The 11,093-nt window shown below is 41.0% G+C and overlaps 1 protein-coding gene across 1 annotated transcript; it reads right to left on the bottom strand.

Annotated features, from left to right (window-relative positions):
- Positions 1-5,850: 5,850 nt before the first annotated feature.
- cetn4 (centrin 4) lies at positions 5,851-11,061 on the bottom strand. Its single transcript, XM_019892218.1, has 5 exons — positions 10,798-11,061; positions 10,454-10,609; positions 10,013-10,141; positions 9,804-9,941; positions 5,851-6,032 (listed from the first exon to the last, which is right to left on the bottom strand). The coding sequence occupies exons 1-5, from the start codon at positions 10,798-10,800 to the stop codon at positions 5,943-5,945; spliced, it is 516 nt and encodes a 171-aa protein (XP_019747777.1). The 5' UTR covers positions 10,801-11,061; the 3' UTR covers positions 5,851-5,942.
- Between the last annotated feature and the right edge of the window lie 32 nt (positions 11,062-11,093).

Here is an 11,093-nt window from a genome sequence, read left to right as displayed (position 1 = left end):
ACATTTTTGTAGGTTAAATAAAAGGCGAATAAAGTAAAGAAACAAAAAAGTGTTTTTATTTTCGAAAAGTACATATAATGCCATTTTTTTCATACAAAGCCATTTGCTTCGTTTCTTTTTCAGTTGCTGCCATGAATTGGACTGGTGAGCATCGCGCGCTTTCATTGCGGACAAGTTTATCAAAACAAACGAATCTGTAAGTGCAACACATCGAGCGTTCCGTTTGCACTTCAATCTGGGTTAAAATGAACTCAATGACATATGGACTTTTCGAAAATAAAAAACACTTTTTCATTTCTTTACTTTATTTGCCTTTTATTTAACCTACAAAGGTGTCAGATCATTTTGCCTGACCCTCTGTGTGTGTGTGTGTGTGTGTGTGTGTGTGTGTGTGTGTGTGTGTGTGTGTGTGTGTGTGTGTGTGTGTGTGTGTGTAAATAGATAGATGTAGCTTCGGGACTAACCAAAATAAAGCACCGTTTTTTTTGTTTTCCTCAAAATGACATTCTACTCCAATGCAATGTTGATTTGAATCCGATGAATTGTTCAGCCCTTGTCCGCACCACACAGCACAATCTCTCAAATAATCCATCACAGCCATATTATATCAAATACAAGTGAATTTCAAGCATTATTGGACTTAGCCACATGCATTACGTAAAACCTGCATCCCATTCATTTTGGAAATTCAGAGCACATGTCCGTGTGAACGTCACAGAGGAGAGAAGGAAGAAGGAAGGGAAGCAAGCAAGACAGATACTGAGAAAAGAGAAAGCGAAAACCCCTCTGATGTGCGCTCTTGCCGAGTCAGCACGAAGGGGAAGAATTGAGTGGGAGTTCCTCTCAAATGCTCTGGAGTCCCTTTCCTTCGCGTGCGCATCACAGAAAAACGGCACTTTCACAAGAATTTTCTCGTCCCACACTCATGCAGAGCACACGTTTGCTTGTTTTGGTTTTGTGTTTGTGTGTGTGTGTGTGTGTGTGTGTGTGTGTGTGTGTGTGTGTGTGTGTGTGTGTGTGTGTGTGTGTGTGTTTTCGCTAACAGCGTTTCTGAAGTGTGAGTACTCCAACTGTATCTTGGGGCCACAAAATTACTTGGACTGAATTAACATAATTTCAAAAAGTGTATACCCACAGTACATAGAAGGGACAAGTATTTTATTTTTTAAAGAAGAAAAGGCATATTACATGTGTAAGTCCCATAAATGTAAGCAAAAAAAGTCATAATTGTTACAAGAGATTTATTTCTTTATTTTGATAAAACATAATCTTCCTCTTAGAGGAATGAAATTGTCTTTCTGAAATCCACTTTTGAAAATATGATGCTCTTTCTTCCATTAAACTTTGACTTGAAAATTACTTCGCAACTTTATCTTGAAAAAGACGACTTTCTTCTTGTAATATTAAGAGTTTTTACCACGACAAAATACATGGATGTTCTCCTGTTTTCGTTCTTGGGGATTTTAATGGCTTCTGACTAAATAAGTCTCTTCCCACCTATCACCAGATTGTTACATGTGCCACCACGCCCAAACAATCGACCTCTGCTCTGGCCATGTCAGAGGTGCATAGAAATCTTCTGAGAAACCTCCTCTCAGTACAGCGGACTACAACGTTTTCCACCTTGTTCCAACATACAAAACCAAACTACAGAGAGAGGGTGTCATTCCGAAGACGGTCCAACAGTGGGATAATGATGTGCAGGAGTCACTCCGGTGCTGTTTTGATTGGACGATGTGGGAGGTGTTCACAAAAGGCCACACATGAGAGGAGGCTACTGACGTAGTCACATCATCCATGTGGATATGTTGGGCCCCCCCTCACGAAAAAAAATAAATAAATCATAAGCCTTAGATAACAAAATCTCTGAAAACGACAAAAAGAAAACAGGATTTAATTCAGGAAATGAACTTGAAAGTAAACTCATTCAAAAGAGATTCAATCAAGGAATTCAAACGTCCAAAAAGGGCTTTTAAGGACAGGGTGGAGAGGCTTTTTAACGACAGTAAGACCAGGGATGCTTGGCGGGGCGTCAAAACCCTAGCCGGTGTCCGCTCCAACTCATCCACTGCCGAGGTGCGTGTCCGCATCTGGCTGAAGATCTGAACGGCTTCAAATGCAGGTTCCATTTGTCTGACCTCCCCCGGTCATGAAGACCTTGGAGAGGCTCGCCATGGCCCAGCTACAGGCTGACAAAGGTTTGCTCTCTCACCCACTTCAGCCACCCTCACTCACAGTCACTCACGAAACGACTGAAAAAGTTTATTCATACACATATCTTGGCTCTGTCATTGACCATAAACTCACACACTTCAACTGAACCGCAAATTTATTTTCTCGAAACGCCAACGCCGTCTCTTCTTCCTCCGTAAGCTGCAAACTTCAGGTTCACCAATCCATCCTCACTGCCTTCCATAAATATTTGATTGAAGCCATCCTCACATTTAATATCATCGACTTGGTTTGAGTCACGTACTCTCGGCCATCGAAAATAAAATTGTTTAAAAAAAAAAATCAATTCAAATCTGCAGTAAAAGTATAGGTCAAGAGCAGCAGTCACAACATTTACAATAACAGAGTCATTCAAAAAAGGTACCTGGATATCAAGTGACACCTCACACACCCTGCATTCTCACGACGTCCTTTTACCACCAATGCGTAGGTATCGGTCTCTCAAGTCAATTCAAGTCAACTCAAGTCACATTGACTTATACAGCCCTTAATCACAAACTGTTTCAAAGGGGTTCACAGGCCCACAGTTGACACAAAGTAACGACATCCCCTGACCTTAGCCCCCAGGAGGGCAAGAAAAAACAAAACAAAAAAGACACATCTGGGGGGAAAATGAGAAACCTTGAGAAGGGGCCGCAGATGGGAGACTCCCCCTTGCAGGAAGACCGGGCTGCAATGGCGGCCGAGGGGGCAACATTTGACACAATATTGCACTATTGAATTGAATACAACTTTATTGTCAAATGTGCCGTACATATGTGTAACATGTGTAACTATACGATGTTAGTTACAATGATGTAAAACTCCATTTAGAGTTTAGGATGATAACGCTGCAGGGGCGAGCCGGTGATCGGCTGGTTAGAACGTCGGCATCACAGTGCAGATGTGCAGGGTTCGATTCCGGGCTCTGGGCTTCCTGTGTGGGTCTTCACCTGGCTTGAAAAGCATTGCCACTTGGGGCTGACTTCACTTCTGCTGGCAGCTTTTTCCATTTGGGTAGGCTACAGCGTAACAACTAAATGTCCAGTAAATGAGAATTGTTTATTTGATTTGATGGAAAAAAAAAAGCAAGGAATTCAAGTCTGATCTAAATTGTACGAAAGAATGGGCTCCCGAAAAAGGTTTGGTTTTTGGGTCGAAATTCCATCTTAAAACCATTTAAAGAGCTTTTTTTTTTTTTTTCAAAACCTGAATATAGTTCAGATATTCGCGCGGGCTTTTCCTGCCATTGTTGTCATTGCATCCCACAGCCCGAGCCATGCTCTGCATAGAAATTGCTTCCACAGCAGCAGAGGAGAAACAAAGTAAATCCCCATTCTCATTTCTATGATTTTTAAAGCCATACCGCTCAACCCTCTGCTTCTTGTTTAATTGTTTATTCCCCCCCCCCCTCCACCCCAAAGGCCGCTATTTTGTTGATCCATCAAGTCCACCCCGGTGTCTTCCCTTTCACGTGATGTCATCTTTTGCACCGAGACCCAAGAAGGTCAAATGACGAGCCATTTTCGGTGAAAGGCGAGGGTGCGCCGTCTTATTGTAAGTGTACAGGAAGCAGGTAAAGAGGGCGGGGGTGGGGGATGGCCGCCTCTGCTCAGGAGTAACAAAGCGCATTGTTTACATGCACCGCGTTGATTCATTTCAAAACTGTCATACTTCTCACAGGAATTAGTTGGGAGCGCAATTTCTTGTCTGAAATTACAAATACAATGTTTTGTTGGAAAATAAGTCTTTTGAACATTTGACTGTGATGAGGTCATAGAATAGGTTGTGATTTTAAAATGCCGTTATGATTCATATGTTAAGGAGAAAAAAAAGTCATTTCAAATGTATTTGAACTATTTTCTGTTTCATTATCTAATTTATGATATAAATCCTTTTTTTTAACTTGCTTTCACATTTAAATTGACCGTATTGTACAAATCAACAGTATTTTTTTTCTTTTTTGAAAGATGTCACTTTTCCTTTGAGAAATGTTTTTTTAAATTCAATATGGGTTTTTTTCACTTTTTTTGCTTTTAGCATGTCAACTGTGGTGAGGGAATATGGTAACCTTTTTTTAAACTCTTAGTTTTAACAATTTTCGTAGTTTAAGGCGGAAATAATTGATTTTAATTGTAACAGCAATACTTTTATAATTCATTTTTAAACTTGCTTAAACATTTTAATTCAACATACAAATCAATGAAACATTTATTCTTTGCGTTTTAATATTTCAAAAGTAATTTTAATGTTTTTTTTTGTCATGACAAGTGTTGAGGATTGCGCCATTTAAAATATTTACAGTATAGTAATTGTATTTAGATTCTTGTCCACATATTTTAGAATCATGAAAGATATTTTGTTTGAATTTTTTCCTTTTGTTTGAATCTTTTTCTTTTAAGCATGAGAATAAGGAATTGATAGATTTTTCAAAAATGTCTAATTTGCGGTGGTTTTTCAGAATAATATTACAAAATACAATTTTTTAATTTTGTCTCATTTAAATTTTTGGTGGTAATATAGGTAAATATGTGCTGTATTGAAATGTTTACATTTTGATTAAAAAGATCACTAGTTAAAATTCACATTTGCGTAATAATCCTACAAGTGTAAATAAATTCACAGGTGCAAAAAGAATGTCACAACTCCTTCCCTTATCTAACAAGTGAAAAGTTTCAATATTTTTAATTTTTTTTTTTTAATCTACCCATTTCACAAATGATTTGCCACTTACAAACATGTGACTCAGTGCAGTTTCCATGCAAAAAAAAAAGGAAAATCACTAATATCGTTGCCAGGATGAATACAATAAATGAGTGGCAAAAAGGACTAATGCTCAACAATGTTAAGTGTATTTATGTATCAAAAAGCAATATAAAAACAATTCAAGCAACATACCTGATTGCAGTGGCTGCTTGTTCAAGGCACAAGATCATACTCATTTAGCGCTCCTCATTTATGGGGGGATTGGGGTGGGGGGACGTAGGATGAAAAGAGGTTGGCCACTTTTTGAATTACAGTTAATATTAAGACAGTTATTACCGGCAAGGAAAGGGTGGTTTTGGAAACGGTGGTTTAATCGGGGCACAGCAGTGGGAGGATTTCCAGCAAAGGCAAGTAAACCGCAGCCAAAATGCACAAGAAGCGTTCTCTGCATGCACCATTCGTCATTACAAACGTACTTACAAAAAAAAAAAAAGTTAGCAGTCATGCTTTTTAGACGGCAGTTTGACCAAATCGTACTCATTTTGGTTGCTACATCACTCGTAGCGAGTCGTGGTTTATGTTACCATTGAGGAGGAAACAGTTACATGTTGAGGGAACTCAAGAGTAATTAATGCTGCGCTTGTGTCATACTTTAATACTTTGAAGAACTTTATTTTCTACATCTGTCTTCGCAGTGGAATGAATCTTATTAAAAAAAAAAAAACGCCGCCATATGGCTTGGAAAAGCATCGTCACAACAGCTTCCTGTTTGTGACGACGAAGTTTGCGCCTAAAGTTGACTTGGTCGGTAATTTTTTCCCCATAGGACGACGAATGCGGTCTTTTTGCGTGTGACACTTTCCCCAAATGACTCCTTTCATCCATTTCTGCTGACTTGACAACCAATAGTCATACACTACACCGGCAAACAAAAACACTTTAGAAGTCTTTATTTACACACCAATTGAAAAAAGTAGTAAGAGTCTCAGTCTATTAAAAAAAAAAAAAAAAAAGTTAGGATTTCCTCAGTAAAGGTTAGTTTTCTTCATTATCCGCAAGAACTCCTGCTCGTTGACTTCACCGTCGCCGTCTCGATCGGCCTCATCGATCATCTCCTGCAAAACCACACATGTACTCAGTAGCCCGTTTTTGTTCCACTTGATTATTTCGAATCATTTTGTTGATTTCTCTTGTCCGGGGTGGTGGTTGTGAGGGCCAGCTGAGGTGAGCACTTTGCAAAGTGATTGTTGGGACGCGTTAAGGGCCCTCAAAAGACGTTATTTTGGTCAGAATGTATTTTTTTGGGCCCAATACATTTAAGGACATGAACCCTCGTCATGTGGGTGCTTGTTACTCAAATTGTTACGTCGTATTGCTTTTTTTTCCCCCTTTTAAACAAACCGTGACTTAAGGTTGTGTGTGAAATAGTGATAGAGGTCAAATGCTCTGAGGGCTTGGTACTGAAGATGGCACTCTTTGGGGTATGGACCAATTCATCTGAAATCAACGGCGCCATGTTTCGAAGCGTGTCTAAATTATGGCTGTTAGGGAGTAGAACAGTTGGCGATTTTCCACTGCGCACTTGAACGCGGAAGCACACGCACACCAGAGTAATGACGTTAGCCACTCAAATGGGAATTTTTTACATGCCAAAAATGCATTTCCAGATTTGAAAGTGAGCCAGATTTGCTTGCTGCCAAGCCCAAACAACAACAACAAAAATGCAGTTTCAGAAGTATATTGTGATGGTGAAGCCTCGCACTTGCGAGCATGCTTGGTTGACTTCTCGGCGCTGGCGATTATCTACGGGTCCCCGCAGTGAGCACAGGATAGAAAGGGAGAACGCTGACGGTAATCCGGGCCGCATCAGACGCCTTTGCCCGGTGCCTTCATCGAAAAGTCTCTCTTCTTTGCCCCACCGAATCTGTACCGTCATTAGGACGTTGTGTACAAGTAGAATACAATGATTTGCAAATCATGTTCAACCTATATTTACCCTAAATTCTGTATTACAAGCCGCTACTTTTTTTCCACACTTTCAAAACTGTGGCGTGTAATATGAAGCGGCTTTTTAATTTTTTTTTTTCCATCGCGGGAAAAACATGGACCAATAAAATGAATGAGTCTTTCACTGAGGTCCAATGAGATTGTATGACTAATCACAACTTCCGCTCTTTTTGCTGTAGCAGGGAAAAATGTGTTACCTGGCAACAGTCGACCAATAAAATGAATGAGTAGTACACAGGGGTCCAATGAAATTGTATGATTACCGGTAATCACAACTTCCTTATTTCAGTCTTTCTTCTAACCCTGATCAACATGGAGAATACCAGACGAAAAGCATATGATGCAGCTTTTAAACTAAAAGCGATCACTCTGACAGTTAAAGAAGGAAATCGAGCTGCTGCCCGTAATCTTGGCATAGACGAGTCGATGGTGCGAAGGTGGAGGCTCCGGCAAGAAGAACTGAGCCAGTGTAAAAAGACAACCAAAGCTTTTAAAGGTGGGCCGGCGTGGTGTTATAAATTCATGAAACGGAAAAGCCTGTCTATTAGGTAGAGGTAAGATCTATTAGGTAGAGGCAAGATCGGGCCGCCCGAGCCAGAGCGCGACCCGACCCGAAATTCGGGCCCTAAAATATCAATCATTGCTTCGGGTTCGGGTCGGGCTTCTCTCTCGCTGACTTTTTTTTTTAGTTTCGAGGCCGTGCATAGTTTTGGCCACGAGAGACCGTGGTTCGCAAAAAAACAGAAGTCGCCTCATCACAACACATACTGTACTTAACTCTTGCAATGACAATTCAAAGAACTCCTTCCAGTCTCTGTCGAGTATCCACCCGTCATTGTTCGTCTTTGTCTCTGCTTCTCTCTCTTAAAGGGCCGCGCTAGATTCTTAAGGATGGACTGCTGTTGCGGTTTACGGCCCTATTTTCAACCCGTCAAAATGACGGACAGCCTTAAATTTTCCCCGTCCACTCTGAAAAAAAATCCATCTATGATGGAAAATTGTCGGTTAATGTAACCTGATTTGATTTGCCTCTCACTCTGACTGTAAATAAAAAAGGTGACTGCATTATTCTATTTAAAGCCTAATGGGCTGCAGCATTTCTCCTCGTAATTACACAAATGCGCATCGAGATCTTTGTCTGGCCTCTTATTATGTGTTTCAGCGTAATTTCGTTGTCAAATGCATTTATCATGCGCATAAAAATATGGAGATTATTTTAACCTTAAGAAATGTTGCGTTTTTTTTCTGCGGGGGTTTAGCGGGGGACCGCGTCAGCGGCCTCACACGGAGGCGCTCCAGGCGTCAGGGACGCAGAAGCAAACCCCCGCCTACTCATTGGCCAGCGGTTTATAGTACGGTGCGGCGCATATAATTACAAAATTGATTTTTCTTCATAAATCTGAGCATGCGGCTCTTAATCAGGTGCGGTCTGGAGCCCGGAATTTACGGTAATTGAATACACAACAAAAGCAATAAGTTTAATGTTCAAACTGATAAACCTTATTGCTTTTGGCAAATAATCATTAACTTAGGTTTCTATGGCTGCACCACATCCTAAAGAAGCTGGGCCAGGCTGCCATGAGTGGCTAATAAAGGGAGCTTCCCCGAATTGCTCAGTCATTCACAAGCAAGGATGGGGCGAGGGTCACCTCTTTGTGAACAACTATATGAGAAAATGGTGGAATGGTTTCAGAACAATATACCTCAACGTACAATTGCAAGGAATTTCAACATCTACGGTCCATAATATCTGCAAAATGTTCAGAGAATCTGGAGAAATCACGGCAAGAAAACCAACATTGAATGCCCGTGACCTTCCATCCCTCAGGTGGCACACTGCATCAAAAACCGACATCACCATGTAAAGCAGGTGTGCCCAAACAGTCGATCACGATCGACTGGTAGCCCGCGAACTGGTCCCAAGTCGACCGCGGGGGTCTGGGAAATGGATTAAATTTTTTTTTTTTTAAAAAGAAGTGTGCCTGTGTGCGTATATTTTTGTGTTAGTGCACACCGCGCACTAAGCAACCTGTTTCGCTTTCACAAAAAAAGTATTTAAAAAAGAAAATTATGTAACAAAGTAGGTCACCTTTAACCTATGGCGGTGTGTGACCAACATCACCGGACGTTGTTAGCGGTCAGCAGTCTGCAATTGTGATCACAGGTGTTGCCCTATAACGCTGCCAAAGTGTGCCCCATTCCGCCGCGTCAGGTCTCAACTGAGGTAGGCGCTGATTCCTTTTTACAAACTCACAAGCTCTTGTATTGACTTTATTTTTCTGTTTTGTTCATCATGGCATGCCCATGTGTATGCGTGCACGTGCGGTAGCGGGTCGATCGTGGGAGGTCGGTTGCTTCAAAAGTCAATCTTCAGTCAAAAAAGGTTGGGCACCCCTGGTGTAAAGAACACCACATGGGCTCAAGAACACTTCAGAAAACGAATGTCAGTAAATACAGTTCGGCACTACAGCCATAAGTGCAATTTAACACTCTACTAAGCAAAACAAAAGCCATTTATCAACAACAGCTCGGAGCTCATCTGAAACGGACTGATGCAAAAAGTGTTCTGTATACTGAGCAGAGACCATATTTCTAATTTCATATGGGTGAAATAACAAAAGCTTGTGGCCAATATGTAGCAAGCATTACGTACCAGGTCAGGTACATTCAACTGACGAATTTGATCTAAATATTTTTCATTGTTCTCATTCACATCCTCTTGCAACCAAATATAACAACAGCATTGGCCTAAAAGGAAAAGGGCCTATCAATGGGGCCCAAGTGGTTATCACAACTGGTCTTGAGTAGTCATTACATGAAATTATGACACATACGTTTACAAAGAAGGCCAAAAGTGGGTTATGGGTGATTTCTGTTACCTGCAGTTCCTCATCGGTGAGATTCTCTCCCAGCTCCTTGGCCACTCTCTTCAGATTCTTGAAGGAGATTTTGCCCGTGCAGTCATCATCGAATAATCTGAACGCCTTCATGATCTCCTCTCTGGAGTCCTTCTCACCCTGGTGGAAAGCATTTCACATATTTGCACACGATTGTCACAAACTGTTTGCCGTGTGGGTCTTGAACAGACCATTTTCAGCGTCATCATGCTGAGAAAGTCACTGTAGTCGATGGTTCCGGAACCCTCTTTGTCGATGTCGGCAATCATCTTCTTGATTTCTTCCTTCTTGGGTTCGAAGCCGAGTGCTCTCATGGCGACCTGACACCACCACAACACCAAAAGATGAAACGTTATGAAGATTTAACACCAGGATTATCATGACCAAAATTATTGGCAAAGTTGGTATTGTTAAAAGTCTAGGAAGGTATTACTCTAAAAATAAAACAAAAATCCAATAGCGTATTAATGTCATAATCTTTCAAGAATAGTCACGCTTTTGATAAAGTCGTAATAGAGAACATTTAGATTGAAGTCAATCTCAAAATTGTATATTCAGAAAAAAAGTCATATTTTAGAAAGGCGGGGGGAAAAATCAGGCATAAGATTGGGTATAAAATTACATAACGATACCTTGAGCTCTTTGACATCAATTTTGCCAGTGCCATCTGAATCAAATAGGTCGAATGCCTCCTTGATTTCCTGCTTCTGCTCCTCGCTCAGCTCGATTTTCGAACTGGCTTTCTTCTTGTGGCTCGTGGACGGGGCTGTTTTTCTGTAAGCTGTCGCCTTGAAACACACACAAAATGCAATAGATTAACGTTGACGTTACTTTGTACGTCGTCTCCATTTTGACGCTCATACAAGCTCAAGTTCGCGTGCACGTACTACTCACAAAAGCTCGTATTAACACAAAGAAAACAGTATTTTTATGCATGTGCATAATGAATACAAGACCATTGTACAAAACTTTATACCATTTACGCGGCTTTGCCAGGAACTGTGTCGTGATTCAAAGATCTCCAAACCGGAGCAATCCCGGAAGTAATCGGACACGTTCGTTTTTGCCGCTCGCGACTCCTTTTCGCTCCCCCTCCCAACTTTTTTATCCTCGAAAATGCAACAAACTGATCGTCCTAGTGAAACTTTATAGTTCGAAACGATAGTTACGCAAATGGAGGTCAGCTGGTGACGTCTTTGGTAACTGTCGTCAAAGTAAAGCAGCTCGTTTGTTTGACTTCCCGAAACAAACCTTTCAACAAATGAAACACTT

This window comes from Hippocampus comes, unplaced genomic scaffold, assembly GCF_001891065.2.
Source record: "Hippocampus comes isolate QL1 unplaced genomic scaffold, H_comes_QL1_v1.1 scaffold129, whole genome shotgun sequence".
Lineage (NCBI taxonomy): Eukaryota > Metazoa > Chordata > Actinopteri > Syngnathiformes > Syngnathidae > Hippocampus > Hippocampus comes.
This window is presented reverse-complemented; position numbering and strand designations above follow the sequence as displayed.

Coding starts and splice junctions, on each gene's coding strand:
- cetn4 (XM_019892218.1), bottom strand. Junction 10,142..10,453: donor TTGATGTCAAAGAGCTCAAG/GTATCGTTATGT, acceptor TGGTGGTGTCAG/GTCGCCATGAGAGCACTCGG. Junction 6,033..9,803: donor TCACCGATGAGGAACTGCAG/GTAACAGAAATC, acceptor GTGGTTTTGCAG/GAGATGATCGATGAGGCCGA.